The sequence below is a fragment of the Hypanus sabinus genome, chromosome 12 (assembly GCF_030144855.1).
Source record: "Hypanus sabinus isolate sHypSab1 chromosome 12, sHypSab1.hap1, whole genome shotgun sequence".
Lineage (NCBI taxonomy): Eukaryota > Metazoa > Chordata > Chondrichthyes > Myliobatiformes > Dasyatidae > Hypanus > Hypanus sabinus.
This window is the reverse complement of record NC_082717.1, coordinates 64,180,580-64,201,937: the sequence shown is the minus strand read 5'-3', so window position 1 is coordinate 64,201,937 and position 21,358 is coordinate 64,180,580. Positions and strand designations below refer to the sequence as shown.

The 21,358-nt window shown below is 40.0% G+C and overlaps 1 protein-coding gene across 6 annotated transcripts in view; it reads left to right on the top strand.

Annotated features, from left to right (window-relative positions):
* The window catches only part of LOC132402945 (utrophin-like), a 477,671-nt gene extending 456,964 nt beyond the window's left edge, over positions 1–20,707 (top strand). For 4 of the 6 annotated variants that reach the window (XM_059986085.1, XM_059986086.1, XM_059986083.1 and 1 more), the window contains 2 exons: positions 13,864–13,950; positions 17,351–20,707. In XM_059986085.1, the coding sequence (XP_059842068.1) occupies positions 13,864–13,950; positions 17,351–17,391 (128 nt within the window). In that variant the 3' untranslated portion in view covers positions 17,392–20,707. The remainder of the gene's footprint in view (positions 1–13,863; positions 13,951–17,350) is intronic. The other 2 variants (XM_059986088.1, XM_059986089.1) reach the window with 2 other exon arrangements.
* Positions 20,708–21,358: the final 651 nt, after the last annotated feature.

The window sequence follows — 21,358 nt, the reverse complement described above, 5'->3', positions numbered from 1 at the left end:
GCTTTGGCTCAAAAGAGGCTCTGGCTCTGTGTAAAGTGTTTGTTAAGGTTTCCTTTTTATTTTTTTCCTTCTACTGTACCAATTAAATGGCTGTGGTGTGCTCTTCGTACCAGATGTTGGAATCTCCCGGGAATTATCTGCATGAAGTGCATCCAGCTGCAGCAACTGGATGATCTTCAGCTTGTACGGGAGAGCAAGGATATAATTGGATCAAAGCTACAGGGGAGTAATTATCCTGAAGTTGCAGGAGAGTAGCTGGGTGACCATCAAGAAAAATGGAAATAGGCAGTTAGAACAGAGGCCATTCAGCTCAAAAACAAGTAAGTGCTTTGTATACTTTGGTGGGGGATGACCTCCCGGGAGAATACCACCGTGACTGGGTTACAGGCACTGAGCATGGGTCCGTGGTGCAGAAGGGAAAGAGAGAAGGAGGGAGTGGTAGTGATAGGGAACAAACAGGACACCCGGATGGCATGTTGGCTCCAAAGTGCCAGAGTCAGGGATGTCTCAGTACATAATGGTACCAATGACATAGGAAGGAAAAGCAATGAGGTCCTGAAAGGAGCATTTAGAGAGCTAGGTAGAAAGCTGGTAGTAGTGATTTCTGGTTTGCTGCTTTTACCACGCGCCAGTGAAGGTAGAAACAGTTTGATTTGGCAGATAAATGCGTGGCTGAGAAGCTGGTGCAGGGGGCAGGGCTTAAGGTTCTTTGGTAATTGGGGTCTCTACTGGGGGAGGTATGACCTGTTCAAAAGTGACGTGTTGCAGCTGAACCCGAAGGCAACCAATATTCTCTTGGGCAGGTTTTTTAGAGCTATTGGGGAGGGTTTAAACTAACTTGGCAGAGGTGTGGGAACCAGAGTGAAGGGACTCTGAAAAGGATAGATGGTAGAAAAGTAAAGATAGCATGCAGTCAGATTGTCAGGAAGGGCAGGCAGGTGATGGGACTTAGCTGCAGCCAACAGGCTGAGTATCAAATCATTAGGGATGTAGAGTCAGAAAGGACAGCAAATCTGGTACTCAGGGTGTTATATGTAAATGCATGTAGTGTAAGAAATAAGGTGGATGATCGTTGCAATATTTACAGATTGCCAGATATGAATTTGTGGCCATCACTGAACCGTGGCTGAAGGATAGTTGTAGTTGAGAACTGAATGTCCAAGGTTACACATTATATCAGAGGTTTAGGAAGGTAGGCAGAGGGGGTGGTGTGGCTCTACTGGTAAAGAATGGCATCAAATCAGTAAAAAGATGTGACATAGGTTCGGAAGATGTTATATCCTTGTGGGTTGAGTTAAGAAACTGCAAGGATAAAAGGACAGTTTATGGAAGTTGTACACAGGCCTCCCAACAGTGGCTGAGAGATGGACCACAGTTTGCAACAGGAAATAGAAAAGGCGAGTCAAAAGGGCAATGTTATGGTAGTCAAGGGAGATTTTAACATGCAGGTCGATTGGGAAAATCAGGTTGGTAATGAATTTCTAGACAGTGCATTTGTTGAATGCTGAAGAGAGAGTTTTTTAAAGCTTTTGTCATGAGCCTACTAGGGGATGAGCTATACTGGATTGGGAGTTATGTAATGAACTGGGGGTGATAATGGAGCTTAAGGTAAAAGAACCCTCAGGAATCAGTGATCACAGTATGACTGTGTTCAACTTGAAATTTGATAGGGAGAAAGTCAAGTATTTCTGTGGAGTTAGGGAAATTACAGTGGTATGAGAGAGGAGTTAGCCAAAGTAAACTGGAAGGAGCTGCTGGCAGTGATGTCAGCAGAACAGCAATGGCGTGCATTTCTGGGAATAATGAGGAAAGGCTTAGGACATGTGTATTCCAAAATTGAAGAACTACTCAAATAGTAACATAGTACAACCATGGCTGACAAGGGAAGTCAAAGCTATTGTAAAAGCAAAAGAAAGGGCATACAACAAAGCAAAAATTAGTGGGAAGATAGAGAATTGGGAAGTTTTTAAAAACTTACAGAGAGTAACTTAAAAAAAACCATTAGAAGGGAAAAGATGAAATATGAAAGCAAGCTAGCAAATAATATCAAAGTGGATAGTAAAAGTTTTTTCAAGTATGTGAAAAATATAGAGAAATGAGAGTGGATATAGGACTACTAGAAAATGAGGCAGAAGAAATAATAATGGGGACAAGGAGATGGCTGATGAACTAAATGAGTATTTTGCATCAGTCTTTACCGTGGAAGATACCAGCAGTATACCTGATGTTGTAGTGTGTGAAGGAAGAGAAGTGGGTGCAGTTACTGTTACAAGAGAGAAGGTTGTCAAAAAGCTGAAAGAACTAAAGGTACATAAGTTATCCCTGAACCATAGGTTCTGAAAGAAGTAGCGTTAGGGATTGTGGTGGCATTAGAAATTATCTTTCAAAAATCATTGGACTCTGGCATGGTGCCAGAGGACTGGAAAATTGCACATGTCACTCCACTCTTTAAGAAAGGAGGAAGGCAGCAGAAAGGAAATTATAGACCAGTTAGCCTGACCTCAGTGGTTGGGAAGATGTTGGAGTCGATTGTTAAGGATGAGGTGGTGGAATACTTGGTGACACAGGACCAGATGGTACAAAATTAGCATGGTTTTCCTCGGGGAAAATCCTGCCTGACAAACCTGCTGGAATTTTTTGAGGAGATTACAAGTAGGATAGATAAAGGGGATGCAGTGGATGTTGTACACAGTATTTGGACTTTCAGAAGGCCTTTGACGAGGTTCCACATGATATTACAGGAAAGTTACTAACATGGTTAAATCATTGGCTGATTGGTAGGACGCAGTGTTTGGGAATAAAAGCGTCCTTTTCTGGTTGGCTGCCAGTGACTAGTAGTCTTCCGCAGGGGTCAGTGTTGGGGCCACTTCTTTTTATGCTCTGTATAAATAATTTAAGATAATGGAATAGATGGCTTTGTTGCCAAGTTTGCAGATGATAAGAAGATTGGTGGAGAGGCATGTACTGTTGAGGAAACAGGTAGGATGCAGAATGACTTTGACAGATTAGGAGAATGGGCAAGAAAGTGGCAAAGAAATACTATGTTGGAAAATGCATGGTCTTGCACTTTGGTAGTAGAAACAAATGTACGGACTGTTTTTGAAACAGGGAGAAAATTCAGGAATCTGAGATGCAAAGGGACTTGAGAATCCTTGTGCAGAACACCCTGAAGGTTAACTTGCAGGTTGAGTCGGTGGTGAGGAAGGCAAATGCCATGTTAGTATTCCTTTCAGGAGGTCTAGAATACAAGAATAAGGATGTGATGCTGAGGCTTTATAAGGCACTGGTGAGGTCTCACCTTGAGTATTGTGAACAGTTTTGGCCCCCTCATCTTAGAAAAGATGTACTGGGATTGGAGAGGGTCCAGAGGAGTTCACAAGGATGATTCCAGGAATGAAAGGGTTATCATACAAGGAACATTTGATGGCTCTGGGTCTGTACTCGCTGGAATTCAGAAGGATGAGTGGGGATCTCATTGAAACCTTTTGAATATTGTAAGGCTGAGACAGTACATGTGGAAAGGATGTTTCCCATGGTAGAAGAATCTAGGACAGGAGGGCACAGCCTCACTATAGAGGGGTACCCTTTCAAAACAGAGATGAGAAGAAATTTCTTTAGCCAAAGGGTGGTGAATTTGTGGAAGTTGCTGCCACATGTAGCTGTGGAGGCCAGGTCATTGGGTGTATTTGTGGCAAAGATTAATAGGTTCTTGTTCGGGCATGACATCAAAGGTTACGGGAAGAAGGTTGGGAACTGGGGTTGAGGATGAGATAGAAAAAGAGGATCAGCCATGATTGAATGGCAGAGCATACTCAATGATGCCAGATGGTCTAATTGTGCTCCTATGTCCTCTGGTCTTAGTACTATATTCACTTTGGTGACAACTTGGGTAACATAAGAAACAAAGATACCAACAGAGCTTCACTTCCAGCTGAGCTCAATGCCTTCTGCGCTCACTTTGACCGCAAAAACATGGAGGAACCATCATGAAGAAGAACATGGTAACCTGCCTCAAAGACTATCATCCAGTAGGAATTACATACATGGTAATGAAGTGCTTTGAGAAGTTGGTGATAAAACATATGAACTCCTATCTGAGAAGCAACTTGGATCCGCTCCAATTTACCTACCAGTACAACAGATCCACAGCAAATGCCATACCATTGACTCTTCAATGAACCTGAGAACATTTGGGTAGCAAAGGTGTATACATCAGGATGCTCTTCATCAGCTACAGCTCAGTATTCAATACAATCATCCCTTCAAAACTAATCAATAAGCTTCACAATCTTGACCTCAATACCTCCTTGGGCAATTGGATCCTCGATTTCCTTAGAAAGTTTGCATAGCAACAACATCTCCACAATCTTCACCAGCGTAAGCTGCATAGAAAATCTACAGCACAATACAAGTCCTTCGGCCCAAAAAGCTGTGCCAAACATGTCCTTACCTTAGAAATTACCTGGGGTTACCCATAGCCCTCTGTTTTTCTAAGGTCCATGTTCATATCCAGGAGTCTCTTAAAAGACCCTATCAAGTCCGCCTCCACCATCGTTGCCGGCAGCCCATTCCACACACTCGCCAGTCTCTGCATAAAAAAAGACAACTTACCCCTGACATCTCCTCTGTATCTACTTCCAAACACCTTAAGACTGTGCCCTCGCGTGTTCACCATTTCAGCCCCGGGAAAAAACCTCTGACTATCCAAGCAATCAATGCCTTTCATCATCTTATACACTTCTATCAGGTCACTTCTCCTCCTCCGTCTTGCCAAGCAGAAAAGGCCAAGTTTACTCAACCTATTCTCATAAGGCATTCTCCCCAATCCAGGCAACATCCTTGTAAATCTCCTCTGCACCCTTTCTAGGGTTTCCACATCCTTCCTGAAGTGAGGCAAACAGAACTGAGTGCAGTACTCCAAGTGGGGTTTGACCAGGGTCCGAAGTAGTTGCAACATTACATCTTGGATCCTGAAAGCAATCCCACGATTGATGAAGGCCAATGCACCGTATGGCTTCTTAACCACAGCGTCAACCTGTGTAACAGCTTTGAATGTCCTATGGACTCAGACCCCAATATCCCTCTAATTTTCCACACTGCCAGAGTCTTACCATTAATACTATATTCTGCCATCATACTTGACCTACCAAAATGAACCTCTTGACACTTATCTGTGTTGAAGGATCTGGCACTCCTCAGCCCAGTTTTGCATCCTATCGATGTCCCACTGTAACCTCTGACAGCCCTCCATAACACCCCCAACCTTTGTGTCATCAGCACATTTGCTAACCCATCCCTCCACTTCCTCATCCAGGTCATTCATAAAAATCACAAAGAGTAGGGGTCCCAGAACAGATCCGAGGGACACCACTGGTCACCAACCTCCATGCAGGATATGACCCATCTACAACCACTGTTTGCCTTCTGTGGGCAAGCCCATTCTGGATCCACAAAGCAATGTCCCCTTGGATTCCATGCCTCCTTACTTTCTCGATAAGCCTTGCATGGGGTACCTTATTAATGCCTTACTGAAATCCATATACACTACATCTACTGCTCTTCCTTCATCAATGTGTTTAGTCACATCCTCAAAAAATTTAATCAAGCTTGTAAGACACGACCTCCCCTTGACAAAGCCGTACTGACTATTCCTAATCATATTATACGTCTCCAAATGTTCATAGAACCTGCCCCTCAGGATCTTCTCCATCAACTTACCAACCACTGAAGTAAGACTCACTGGTCTATATAATGTCCTGGGTTACCCTTACTCCCTTCCTTGTATAAGGGAACAACATCCCAACCCTCCAATCCTCCGGAACCTCTCCCAACCTCATTGATGATGCAAAGATCATTGCCAGAGGCTCAGCAATCTCCTCACCTCCCACAGTAGCCTGGAGTATATCTCATCCAGTCCTGGTGACTTACCCAACTTGAAGCTTTCCAAAAGCTCCAGCACATCCTCTTTCTTAATATCTACATGCTCAAGCTTTTCAGCTCACCTTAAGTCATCCCTACAATCGCCAAGATCCTTTTCCATAGTGAATACTGAAGTAAAGTACTCAGTAAGCACCTCAGCTATCTCCTCCGGTTCCATACACACTTTTCCACTGTTACACTTGATTGGTCCTATTCTCTCACGTCTTCTCCTCTTGCTCTTCACATACTTGTAGAATGCCTTGGGATTTTTCTTAACCTTGTCTGCCAAGGCCTTCTCATGGCCTTGTAGCTCTCCTAATTTAATTCTTAAGCTCCTTCCTGCTAGCCTTATAATCTTCTAGATCTCTATCGTTACCTAGTTTGTTGAACCTTTCATAAGCTTTTCTTCGTATCTAGACATATAATAGCCATTGTACACCACGGTTCCTGTACCATCTTTTCCACATCATTAGAACGTACCAATGCAGAATGCCACGCAAATATCCCTTGAACATTTGCCACATTTCTTCCACAAATTTCCGAGAACATCTGTCCCCAATTTATACTTCCAAGTTCCTGCCTGATAGCCTCATATTTCCCCTTACTCCAATTAAACACTTAACTAACTTGTCTGTTCCTATCCCTCTCCAACGCTATGGTAAAGGAGACAGAATTGTGATCACTACCTCCAAAATGCTCTTCTGCTGAGAGATCTGACACCTGACCAGGTTCATGTCCCAATATCAGATCAAGTACAGTCTCTCTTCTTGTAGTCTTATCTACATGTTCTGTCAAGATACCTTCCTGAACACACTTAACAAACTCCACCCCATATAATCCCTTGCTTTAGGGAGATGCCGATCAATTTTTGGGAAATTAAAATCTCCCATAAGGCATCGATGTCCTATGGTCTTAGCCCACGCTCTACTCGCTTTTTACTCATGACTGTGTGCTTCACCATATTTAAGTTTGCTGACAACACCACTGCTGTTGACTGAATCAAAGATTGTAACGAATCAGCATAGAGGAGGGAGATTGAAAATCTGGCTGAGTGGCGCCAGAACAACCTCTTACTCAATGTCAGCAAGACCATACAGCTAATTATTCAGGAGGAGGAAATCTGAGGTCTATGAGCCAGAACTCATTGGAGGATCGGCAGTGGAGAGGGTCAGCAACTTTCAATTCCTCAGTGTTATCACTTCAGAGGATCTGTCCTGGCCCTCTGCAATTACAAAGAAGCATCACAGTGCTTGTACTTCTTCAGGAGTTTGCAAAGATTTGGCATGAAGTGTAGAACTTTGACAAACCTCCATAGATATAGATAGGAGAGTATATTGTCTGGCTGCATCACAGGTATGGAAGCATCATTGCTCTTGAACTGAAAATCCTACAAAAAGTAGTGGATACAGCCCAGTCTATCACACTTAAAGCCCTCCGCACCTTTGAGCACATGGAGTGTTGTTGCAGGCAATCAGCATCAGGAACCCCCACTATCCCCCTCAACCATCAGGCCTTGAACCAAAGATTATAACTTCACTTGCACCATCATTGAAATGTTCCCACAACCAATGGACTCACTTTCAAGGACTCTTCATCTTACATTCTCGATATTTGTTGTTTGTTTTTGCAGTTTGTTGCCTTTTGCACACCGGTTGCCCACCTTATTGAGTGCAGTAATTTATTGATTATATTATGGTTATTGGATTTATTGAGTATGCCTGCAAGAAAAATTAGTCCTAGGATTGTAGATGGTGACATGTATGTATTTTGATAATAAATTTACTTTGAACTTTAGTCCCCTTCATCATAAATTCTGCCTCCTTCCCCCCCCCCAATTCTTGCACCACCCTAGTTTGAGCTCAGCTGTTACCCATTATCTTCATTTGCAGACAGTATTCTTATAGCACAGTAACAAGCCTCCATCTTGCACCATCCATAAATTTAAGATCACTCTTTATAACAGCCCGTCACACCATCTGATTCTGAACAGTTTGTAGCCTGGCTTGTAACTTACAATTGAAGGAAACTATCAAGTATGTATTCTTTAAATGGAAGGATCTCTGTAATATCAATGTACAGACACTTTAATTACATTATAATTAAAGTTTCAGGCTGATTAAATTTCTCCAGATATGACAAGTGCTCTTCAACCTAAAATGTTAATGCTTCTTTTTCCACAGATGCCACCTGATCAACAGTTTTTTTTTGTTTTTATTTCACATTTCATGCATCTGCATTTTTTTTTTAAACAGCTATCTGTTTGGCTCTTAAATGCATACTTACACCGATTCCAGGTGACTCAAAAGAACCCAAAAGCTGGAACTGTAGTAAAATTGGATGGAATGCTTGGAATAAACCAGAGCATCAGATTAGGATGCAACAATACGATTGGTACTATACTACTCTCTGAAGTGTCCTCACAACACACTCAGTTGTACCAAGCAAACTGATAAAGATTAAAACCTGGCAAAGTACCTCATTAACTTTGGCATCAAATCAAAGCTCAGCAAAGTTACTCTAGGCTAATTTCACCTTAGGAAATCCTGCTTGCAAGAATTTGAAAATTGGGAAAGTTGTCTCACAAACTAGTTCTGGAACAGCTTGACCCCACTTTCATAATCCCTGGTTTGTTCCATTATATTAGCAGGCCTACACAGCGGTGACTGGACAGTGATAAACAGGTGGCCTGGAGTGTGCTTGGATGTTGTTAAGATGGCTCACCTCTCAATAGTTTCAAGCCTTTCCATAGTTGTAAAAGGCATGGGGTTTGACTTTGGCTGGTTCAGAGTATTGAAGTGAAGTGTTGGCTGTTCAGTGCAGCAGTGAGAAGAAAGGGCAGCAAGTCAAGCTGCTGCCTCAGTGTCGAAGACCTGGTTTCAATCCTGACTTGGGGCGCTGACTTATGCAGTTTGCACAATTCTGTCTTTAATTGAGTGGCAATTCACTGCGTGTTCTCATTTCCTCATACACGCTAAAGTGTGTAGAAATGTAGAATTTGGACCAAAGGGAAAATAACGGGATTAAAGTAAAATTAAAATAAATGAATGGTTGATGATCCCCACTGAAGGATCTATTTCCTGCTGTATTCCTCTGTGACTTCAAATGGCTTCACCCAGGATGATAAATTCTTGCAATTTACTCAGCAAAAGGTTATTCGATCCTCAGTTTCCTAGTATAACAGCACATTTGGAAAGAGGTGAAATCATCGGACAAAGTCAGCATGGATTTGTGAAAGGAAAATCATGTCTGACGAATCTTATAGAATTTTTTGAAGATGTAACTAGTAGAGTGGACAGGGGAGAGCCAGTGGATGTGGTATATTTAGATTTTCAAAAGGTTTTTGACAAGGTCCCACACAGGAGATTAGTGTGCAAACTTAAAGCACACGGTATTGGGGGTATGGTATTGATGTGGATAGAGAATTGGTTGGCAGACAGGAAGCAAAGAGTGGGAGTAAACGGGACCTTTTCAGAATGGCAGGCAGTGACTAGTGGGGTACTGCAAGGCTCAGTGCTGGGACCCCAGTTTTTTACAATATATATTAATGATTTAGATGAGGGAATTAAATGCAGCATCTCCAAGTTTGCGGATGACACGAAGTTGGGTGGCTGTGTTAGCTGTGAGGAGGATGCTAAGAGGATGCAGGGTGACTTGGATAGGTTAGGTGAGTGGGCAAAATCATGGCAGGTGCAATTTAATGTGGATAAATGTGAGGTTATCCACTTTGGTTGCAAGAACAGGAAAAGAGATTATTATCTGAATGGTGGCCAATTAGGAAAAGGGGACATGCAACGAGACCTGGGTGTCATTGTACACCAGTCATTGAAGGTGGGCATGCAGGTACAGCAGGCGGTGAAAAAGGCAAATGATATGTTGGCATTCATAGCAAAAGGATTTGAGTACAGGAGCAGGGAGGTTCTACTGCAGTTGTACAAGGCCTTGGTGAGACTGCACCTAGAATATTGTGTGCAGTTTTGGTCCCCTAATCTGAGGAATGACTTTCATATGAAGAAAGACTGGATTGACTAGGCTTATTTATACTCACTGGAATTTAGAAGATTGAGGGGGGAGCTTATTGAAATGTATAAAATTCTAAAGGGATTGGACAGGCTAGATGTAGGAAGATTGTTTCCGATGCTGGGTAAGTCCAGAACGAGGGGTCATAGTTTAAGGATAAAGGGGAAGCCTTTTAGGACCGAGATGAGGAAAAACTTCTTCACACAGAGAGTGGTGAATCTATGGAATTCTCTGCCACAGGAAACAGTTGATGCCGGTTCATTGGCTATATTTAAGAGGAAGTTAGATATGGCTCTTGTGGCTAAAGGGATCAGGGGGAATGGAGAGAAAGCAGGTACAGGGTTCCGAGTTGGATGATCAGCCGTGATCATACTGAATGGTAGTGCGGGCTCGAAGGGCTGAATGGCCTACTCCTGCACCTATTTTCTATGTTTCTATAATCTGGCCAGGCTTTTGGATATCAAAGTAACAAAGGATAAAAACTAAGTGATAACTGAGATAAAACGTCAGCCACAATTTTCTTGAATGGCACAGCGGACATCAGGGTCTAAGGCTACGGCCACACTAGACCGGATAAATCCATAACCAAAGCTTTTTCTCTTCATTTTGACCCTCCGTCCACACTGAAATGGCATTTTCCTCTCCCGAAAACAGAGCTTTTCTAGAATGCCCTCCATAGTATGTAAATTTGAAAATGCCACTTGGGCAGAGTAGTGTGGACGGGGGTAACCTAGAGATTTCTAGAAATGCTGTCATGACGTGCCAGAACAGATGGTGGCGGCAGTGCGGCATTTCATTGTTTACTTGAACACAACCCCCACACAACCTAATAATTGTCTGTGAGGTTACACAGGAGGCTTATTGGACTAGTGTAGGGGGATTTAGGGACTTGGATTCCAAGGAACAGCAAGAAAAGCTGGTATATTTCACATTTGATTCGGAATGGTTAAATAGGGATTTAATAGAAGTGTTCAAAATTAGAGAGGATTTTGCAAATGCAGATAGGGATGTGCAGTGGATTAGTGTCTAGAGACCTTTGATTTAAAGTTATAAGGAAAATGTCAAAAGAGAGAAATATCTTGAAATAGATTGAAATGATCTGGAACACACCAGGTAACGATAATGGAAGCAGCCTCCATAGGGGTTTCCAAAGACATATGGACATGTACTTCAGGAGGACTCAATTGCAAGGTTGAGGGGAAATAGCTGATGTATGGGATTCATTAAAGACTTAGCACAAGCATGATGACCTAAACTGTCTCCTTCAAAGCTCTGTGATTCTTGATGAGCAGTTCCAAAGTGCAGCTCATTAACATGTTCTTCCACAGATCATTAGATCCTTGTTTAAATACTAGCTGTCATTCACATTAGTAGGTTCTTCCACTTCCATGTGAGTTTAGCAAGGTTATTTAGACCAGAAAATCTAAACTACAATGTCTCAGTGAATTAAGAACAAATATTAGTAAACTAGACTATGGTATAGACTGACACAAGAATTAAGAACACACAGGCATAGATATATTCCACAGCTTGATATACATCAAAACACACTCTCCGCTACACTTCTAAATGATATTTCTGAGGTAGCACAGGAAATGCTTAAGACGCTGCCCAAAATGAAACAGCTAATTTTTCAGCTCAAAGACCTTTTGTCAGAATGGGGAGAGAGAAAACAAATTAATTTTAAATTGCAGAGAAGGTGGAAGGAGGAAGAATGGGACGAAGGATGAATGTAAACAGATTAAAAAGATTCTACAAGCTTTCTCTTTCTCAACTCTATGAATCTCATCTTGTAAGGGTCCATCTTGTTTCTCTTAATATGACAGATTTCACCTTGCCCCAATTTAATTAGCAATTTGCATACTTGATACATCGACAAATAAGGTGAATATTATTTGGCCTTATTAATAGAGAAATTGGAGGAGAAAATGTAGAGTTTTCAGTTAATTCTAGAAAGTTGTACTGTGATGACAATTTTTACCACCTCTATAATTGAGCCCAGAAATGTTGCTACAGGTGTCCCCCGTTTTTTGAACGTTCGCTTTACGTCAACTCGCTGTTACAAAAGACCTACATTAGTTACCTGTTTTCGCTAACAGAAGGTGTTTTCACTGTTAACGAAAAAAGGGAGTGCGCGCCAAGCAGTCAAGTTCCTCCCCCGGAACTTCATTCTAGCTGGCATTGCTTAAACACTTAGCATAAAACTAGATGTAATTAAGCATTTTGATTGTGGTGAACAAAGTAAGGACGTAGTGAGTTTGGCTAAGGGTTTGTGGAAGTTGATGAAGATGTTGAAGAGGTTTTGGCATCCCATGACCAAGAACTGACAGATGAAGAGCTGATGAAGAGGAAAGGATAACAATTGAAACCGAACACAGTAGCGAACGGCTGGAAAGTGATGACGTCCAGGAACTGAACAAGAAGCAATTGTTTGAGCTTTTCGCTGCGATTGACAATGCTGCAATGATTGCAGAGAAGTATGACTTTAATTTTGAAAGGGTATGTAGGCTTAGGGCGTATTTGCAGGATGGTTTGAGTGCTTACAAAGAACTGTATGATAAAAAGATGCGCGAGGCTAAGCAGTCAAGCATACTGTCGTTTTTCAAGCCTTCCACATCAGCCACAGCAGACGACGAAACTCGACCTTCGACATCGAGGCAGGCAGACTTAGAAGGTGACCTGCCTGCCCTGATGGAAACAGATGACGATGAGATGATACCCCAGTCTTCTCTACCTCCCACCACCCCAACCTCGCTCTCTTCTCAATTCCAGTAAGTGAAACTACACTGGGCGTACATTATTTCTACTTTATATAGGCTGTGTATTTTTATGTGTTATTTAGTAGCTTCATAGCTTAAAGGTTACTGGAAAGAGTGCTTCTGCCGTGTGTTTTTTCCGTGAGTGCTATCAAGAGTGCTTGCGTGAGATTTTCTCTGCGGTGAACAGTGCTGCAATAATTGCAGAAAAGTATTCCTACATTATATAGGCTGTGTATTTATCAGATCATTCCTGCTTTTACCATATATTACTGTTATTTTAGGTTTTATGTTTTATTTGGCATGATTTGGTAGGTTATTTTTTGGGTCTGGGAACGCTCACAAATTTTTCCCATATAAATAAATGGCAATTGCTTCTTCACTTTACATACAACATTCTGGCTTACAAACCGTTTAATAGGAACGCTCTACTTTTGAATAGTAGGGGAAGCCTGTACCAGGATTTTATAAAATAAAATGCTCCATTTACTGCAACAGATAACATGTATCTTTTACAGAGTAAATATAAACTCTGTTTAAATAACAGGATGTTGGTTTCATTCTTGTTTCTGAGTTAGCAGGTTGTGGATCTGAGAACATAACCGCCTTTGACTTTGCATGATCAGGAGTATACAGCACAGTTGTAGCTATCTTCTGCTGGATAAATTGTCTCTGCTGAGGCAATTGAGCAAGTTAAATGGCACAACAGGAAGGGAAATAATGTAGTTTTTCATGTCAATGTTTAGCCCTCAGCCAACACCACCAAAGAAGATTATTTTGTTACTTATCTCATTGTTTTTGCAGGAACTTGTTTTCAGAAAATTGCCTGCTTGTTTGGTAGCAAAAGTTTGTGAGAATGACTGGGGTTTAGAACTTACTAAATTCTTCTTCAAAGGCATCTGCACACATTCTATGAATCAAGTGACCTTTAGTTCTGATGAGCCATTCTGTGGCAACTGTTATGCTAAGCTAAAGCAAAAATGAAAATTCCAATCATCCTAATATATATAAAATATATGATGATTATAATTTCATATATATGTATGTGTATATATAAAATCAAATTCAATTGGCTTTAAATATTGTTACTTGTAGATTCATAGTTCACCTTCACATTGGAAGTGGCTACTCTTAAGTTGTCTTCTGAATTTTATGATTCTCCTGATTTCAGATGAATTATTGATCCCACCCCAGGACACAAGTACAGACCTCACAGATGTCATGGAACAAATCAATAGTTCTTTCCCTGGTTGCAGCCGTAAGTACACTGATAGATCTCTCAAAAAATACTAATTTTATTCTTTATTTCATTGTATGAGTTCAATGAATCAGTAATCACTTTTGAACTTGTGCTAAGGAACAGTTCCATCAAGATTATTGATTCATCTGTCCTTAATAGCTTCAAATACTTGTCCTTCCACAAGTAATGAGCTAGAAAGTTCTTGCTGACATTATTAAGCCAGAGTTTATCATAGTCTTCTTACCTTTTAAAACTTCCCAACTTGTTTTTTTTTTCAGGTGTGTTTTACTTGGGTATAAATGAGAAAAGATTTGTGGCATTGCACCTTGTCATGTAGAAGGCAGAATGTTAAAAAGTTGCAAGATTTCACCTACTGTGTTGATTGTTAACTGAGCAGGAAGTTGCCAGCAGACTTGAGTTTGTCTTAATTTTAGTGTCTTACCTAAATAGTTAATTAAATCAAATAATCGCTCATCAGTTTTATGTTTATAGTGTTTGTTAACAAAAGTTGAATTTTCACTGTAGCTTAATTCTTTGCAGAGCTCTGTGTCTGAAAGTGCTCCATGTTAGCTGCTGTATTTCAGTTTAATCATTTTATGAAATACATTGATAGCTTTAAAGTGATTTAGAAGTAATCCACATTCAGTGCTGAATTTGTTTGAAGATAATGCACTGGGAACAAGAGATAGCTGATGAATCAAGAATGGCATTGGCACTAGAAGTGTCTTTTTCCATTTAAACTCTTTGTTTACAGTCCCTCAGTTTGTCACTAAACAATCTCCAACTAATATTTCTCCCTGTGACCTTGAGAATAACATTTCATCAGATGTAAAATTCAAACTAAAATTTAGAAAACCTGAAAAGGAAGTTTTCATTTTAACCATTGAGATGTAAACTGGCTACTTTAATAAAGCTGAGATCTAAATAGGAATATTTTTAACTCCTGTCAGCCTTTAGCTCCAGACCAGCCAAAGTCCTACTCTTAAAGAGCTTCTCCCCCCCCCCCCACCACCTCCTTTCCTCCCTTGACCACATTGTTTCATTAAAAATTTACCAAGCGCCTTTCCAAGACAGACAGCAAAGGCTTCTTGCCCAATTGAAAAGTTGTACTTCATTGAATCTCTCGAGATGTTTATATGCATTTTCACTTTTGATCTACCTGTTCTCCAGTTAGATCAGAACCAGCAATGCAGTTTTATTCCTTTGTTAGATAGTATTTTTTTCTGTTTCCAGTTAATCTCACTTAAACCTGCATGTGGTTAACAGGAGCTTCTGTATACTCATGAATAGGAGGCATTATTCTTTAATGGCTTCCTCGTCCTCTCATCTATCTGTGATGTGCTTCCCATCTTTATATAGTCTGCCATGTTGTTATGCAATCATATGGATAAATCATGAATAGCCACTCCTGGTTCTTCAGAGAAACTATCTGACCAAATGAAGAACCCTTCCCATATTAATATGTCTCCCACCTCCCAACCTATTATCAAACCTACGTCAAAGTTATTGGACCCTTTATACCTGTCACAGCTACCTATTGCTTTCTTCCATCGAAATAGTGTCTTCCCAGTCATAATTCCATGATTGTCCTAACTAGACTAATGGTCAGGAGGCTCTTGTTGCCATATTGCATTCTGTTCTGCTTTCTCATCCTTTTCCATATTCTTATTTAAATATTTCACTTCACTTAGTGCACATGTGAACCTTATTAACATATTGACTTGTACTGTTGAAGACTTGTGCTTCATAATAACCTGCATTCCCAACAAAATTATTTCAAGAAAGCTGTGGTACTGTTATCACCTGTACAATGTAGAAAAATTCTCAAGTTCTTTTTATGTGCATTTGACCAAATTTCAGAGATGAACTGAGTGTCACTACATAAACAACAAGGTAGTAGTGGCCTTATTTATGACCAAAAGCCTCAAAAGGGATAACTGGCTATAGGCTGACCTAGCCAAAGGAATATAACTGTGATTGTAAGTCAATCCTAGGATATCAATGCAGAATTCTGTGCCAATTAATAACCTTCTCTTCAAATTGTTTGAAGCAGTTTTTTGCTAATTGAATGGTGTTTTATTTTAGTGAAGTAATCATGCAGGCATGTTGCAAGAACTGGTCCATATTCAGGCATGGAATTTTAATTGGAGCAACTTAAATCCAATCTGGTTTTCTGTACCAGAGACCTCATTTGCAGTATGGGGGACCCATCAGTTTCAAGCAGGCATCATTTATACTGGTGCCCAAGAAGAACCTGGTCTCCTGCCTCAATGATTGTCAGCCGGTAGCACTTACATTCACAGTGATGAAGTGTTTTGAGGGTTTGGTGTGAAATACATCAAGTCCTGCCAGAGAAGCAGGAGTTTCACTCCAATTTGCCTACCAGCACAAAAGGTCAATAGCAGATGCCATTTCATTGGCTCTTCACTCAACCCTGGAATATCTGGAAAGCAAAGATGTATACATCAGGATATACTTTATCCACTACAGCTCAGCATTCAATGCCGTCATCCTCTCAAAATTAATCAATAAACTCCTAGACTTTGGCCTCAATACCTCCTTGGATCCTTGATTTCCTCACTTGCAGACTGCAGTCAGTTCAGATTGGCAACAGTATCTCCTCCATGATTTCCATCAGCACAGGAGCACCACAAGGCTGTGTGTTTAGCCCCCTGCTCTTCTCACTTCACCCTTATCACTGTGTGGCCTCTTTGCCACACTGAACTTTTTCTCCTTCCATACCATAGTTGGAAAATACATTTCACTAACCAACTGTGGATTCCTTGACAGCATTCGCAGACATGCAATCCTCACCCCTGGAAGGGTGGCAGGCAGATTGCAATACTATTTTAGATATGTTAAGCAATTGTTCGATGACTCTGCCAAGGCATTGCTTATTGCCCATCCTTTATCCATTTAATGATGTGATCTATCAATCATTTGATTTGGGACCAGGGTCACTACAGGCAAGATCATGCACTTTAAACTACATTGTCCTCATTACTTGTGAGAAATTGGGTATGAATTTGTCATGGACAACAAAAGCTGGGTCCATTTTCTTTGTACTTAGTATGGCCCACAACAAATATCGTTCTAACATGTAAATATTTATAAAGCATATTATTCTAATGTGTTTTATAAGTATTCATGCATTAGAATAATAATTACACATCGAAGTTTATATACATTAAAAGAAATTGTATTAGTAAGTGAACTAGTTCCATTGAAAATAATTGGCTTTGAAAGCATAAGGTACAACCGTCTGCCTGATGACACTATTCTATTCGAGCATTGTATGGCAGAGAGTGTTATATATTACAAGGTATGTGCCAGAGATAGTTTTGCTGCTGTATGCATCTGCATGTTTGGTTCTCAAATTTAGAGCCAAAATTGATCATGCTTTTTCCACATTCCACAGATAACGATGCAGCAATTTGTCCCACTCACCAGAAACATTGAGGTTACCATTTCCTGCAATTACCAACAGCGGTTATGAAGGAAAGGAGAAAGGAATCAGACCTGAAGAGAATCATTCATTCCACAAGTCTGCCTTGCTGAAGGAGCATAACTCTGAAGATCCAGTCCTAGTAGTTTTAACTATTGCCTGCTCTTCTTTGCTTTTGCTATGCAATTGTAAAATAATGAAATGTAAAATGTTGAAGTTTGCAAAAAAAGTACCTTTATTTGTACAAACATGCACCTCGCAGAAGGAAAACTTTTTATCACTTTTTACTCATGGTGTGAGAGGATGTTGATATGACCGTCACAAGCTCTCCTTGCATTTTACACTGTTTTAAAGAAAATAATACTCTCTCTAACACCAGCCTTTTAGAAAATAGCCTTACAAATATGTCTCTGAATGTTCACTAAAGAAAGTAGCTTATTTTTGAAGTTCTGCCAAAGTCTTGCAAATATGTGAGGAGAAATTTTCTCCTCTTTAGTGTGAATTTTAATGATCTGTGCCCAAGCAAATTTTATGAATAGGAAAGATATTTTAATGTATTGTAGCAACGTAAAGCCATGACCACCTTTCTACCTCAAGCTCTCCTTCCTTTGTAATCATTCTTACACAGTACATTCCACTGCATATTAGCTTTCATTTGCATCATACCAAATGGCAGAAGGGTCTAAGTATTCAGTTAGTCCTGATTTGCTGGTGTCTTCATTTCTATTTGATTATTTTGCTTAGGTATAATTAATGAGAATTTGCCCTACACCCTACTTAAAGCACCCACCCGTCACCTGAATGACAGAATCACTGACCCATAAGGTTGGTTCCACCACTACACTACAATCTTCTCTTCGTTCAGTAATTGACATTATATTTTAACATGGGAAGGCACCATGTGATCTTTGAGGTATATAAACTATATCTTAAGTCCTGATCACATCTGACATCACTACATAATTCATTCAAAATAAAGTTCATTTATACAACAAACAAAAACAGAAAATGCCTTGTCATTTTTACCACTGTAGCTTCACTGTTATTGTTGGTTGCTTTGTGATGTTTGCTGTGGTCTCTAGAAGGAAATACAGTGCTTTTGGCTGCTTACATTCCAGTGCTTGAATAAAAATAATCTGTGGTCTGGTGTTAACAAGAATCAAAATATATAATTTAATATTGTTCTTATCAATGTTAGGTTTCAGATTTCATACCAGGCCTACTGGACACCAAGGAATTCCAATATTGTCTCTTGCTGAACTAACATGCTTCAACCTATTTCTTGGCTAGAGGGCAAAAAGCTGACATTTCATTCTAAAGTTCTTCTATAGGAGAAAATAGAATAAGCATCAGTAAACTTCAATCCAGCAGCTGAGTAAGATAATTAACACTGAAAAGGCAGATAATGTCCCGTACATTCAGACTTGAGAACAAGTATGTAATCAACTTAAAATTGAGAATTTGTAACAGAAAAACCAAGACGTAAATCTGTTGTACTGATCAAAGTTCAAAGTACATTTATTATCAAAGTATGTATACATGATATGACCTTGAGCTTCATCTCCTTGCAGCCAGATATGCACAATGTGCATATGTATTTGAAGTGCATTGTATGGCTGCTTCCTTAGCAGTTTTGTCCAAACTTAGTTTTTTGAAGTGAACTTAGAAATTATTTGATAAGCCAAAAATTGTCCTTAACTCTGTGACAGGTTACTTCTGCAACTTCTGTACATTTGTATTTAGAATATAAAGTAGTAAAGTACAGCATAGGAGAATGCCCTTCAGCCACAATGTTATCCCAGACTAATCACGTTAATAATCAAATGTTTAACGGAGCTAATCCATTCTGCCTGTACAATGTCCATATCTTTACATTTACTGCAAATTTTTGTGCATACAAGCCTCTTGAATTCCTCTATTGTTATGCCTCCTCTACCATCCAGTAAGTGCATCCTGCACAATCCCCTCCTTGTAACAAAAGAGCACTGCACACTTCCTTTGAACTTGCCCTCTCACTTTAAATGCGTACCTTCTATTGTTAGGCCTTTTGTAAAGTAGCTCATGAACATACTTAAGCCTTTCAGGAAACAAGAAAGATACATGGGATGCATCAGTTCCAGAAGGAGACTTACCCCCCACTTTTTAAAGACAAGAAAAGGGCATTAAGAATCAGGGACAGCTATGATCTGTGAATGACTTTTTTAAAGAATTCTTAATTATGACAATCTTAGAAAGGCAAGCAAGTTTGATTTTATGTGATGTGTGAATAAATCTGAGAGAAAGTAATGTCAAAATATTATTGGTGCAAATGCTAAGATCTTAACATTTTTTAAAATAGTTGTATTCGAGTATAATAAACAGAAAGGGGAAAAATATGTGTATATATACACTAAATTGAAAGTAGAATGAAGAACGTCATTGGCGTTGAAATCAGGCTGTGCAATAGAATAGATGTTTTGAATCTATTTAAAATTGGGAGCCGTTCCTCTGAAATACTCCAAGTCCGTCAAACAGAACTAAATGTTCAAAAACTCCAAGATGAGCTTCTGTTCCATATCTTTGTCATAACCTCCGGTAGTAGACATGACATTGTTCTGCAATTCATTCTCTTAACTTCTGCAATCTATTTTCAAGATGCTAAACACAAGAGTATCTGCAGATGCTGGAAATCCAGAGTGTACACACAAAATGCTGGAGGAACCAAGCAGGTCAGGCAGCTTCTATGAATGGGAAACTTGTAGGCTGAGACTCTTAAATGCTTATCATGTGCCTCTTTGACTAAGCTTTTGGCTTGATGCCTTCAGACCTGAAGTGGTTCATAGACTATTTTAATTGTAATGTTTCCTTGGGACACTTTACTGTGTTCAAGCACCATACATTGTCAAGTTTTTGGTGTAGGTCATTGGAAAAGGATGAAATTGGACCAAAATGTGATGCTGTGAATTTAGCTGCTCAAGGAAGCTTGTATTAAATAACAGAAAGGTGTTGGAGGATGAAAGATGCCTGCGAAATGGCTAGTCCTGGTGAAGAATTATTGCCAGGTGAAAAGCTGACAAATAACATTGATTTGTTCTCAATTACTTAGTTTAATTGGCAAAGTAGGTTGTTTTCATAATACATCTTTAGGGTTATTTAACTGCTAAAATATTGCTTTTAAATTAAAGCAGGACTAATAGTGAGCATGACCCAGGACGTGCATAGTTTTTACATGTCAGTGTTAATTCCAGCTCAGCGTTGCTGCAACTTGTTTATTAGGCCATCAACTTATTGCCTTTTTTTTGGAACTCATTGTATGCGAATTAGCTGTTATGTTTCCAGTCTTAAAAGATTTTTGTTGGCCATAAAGCACCATGAATATGCAAAGATTAAGAAGGGGCCTGTGTAAATATGTTTATGCTCCAATCATGTCTTGGCTTGTCTTTCTGATAAAATGCTGTTTGTGATAACAAAACTGTTCCAAGCCTGTTACAGAGGCCTTTGCTACTCCTTGCTGATAAACCCTTACCAAAGGATGAAGCTTCCTAGTCTGACGTTGAAGTTGCCCAGGAGTTTGTGTCGTGTTAAGCCTCTTTGATCTGATCTGAAGTTTTCAGGACTGGATGCCAATGGTTGTCAGGTGGCTGATATCACAGAGGGAGTCTTGATATAAAACAATTCCTAATTTCTCTACAGTTGGTGCCTCCCTATTGCCACACTGTCCACCCCCTAAAGAAGAGTATTAACCACATTTAGCCCAGTGTTATTGTATCTGAGTAGTAGATAACATTCAAGTCTCACTTTTTGGACCTTGTCCTGACTTCATTATTGTGTAATGAAGTTTGCTTGGGTGTAATTTCTTTTAATGTGGGGCAGTTATGGCATATAGTCTTTGGGGACTAAGATGCCAAGCTCATTAAGAAGGTTACACTTGAAATAGAGGGACTAAAGAACAAATAATAGTAAGTTTTTTGTATGTGGGGAGATTAAGTAGTTCAGGTCTGG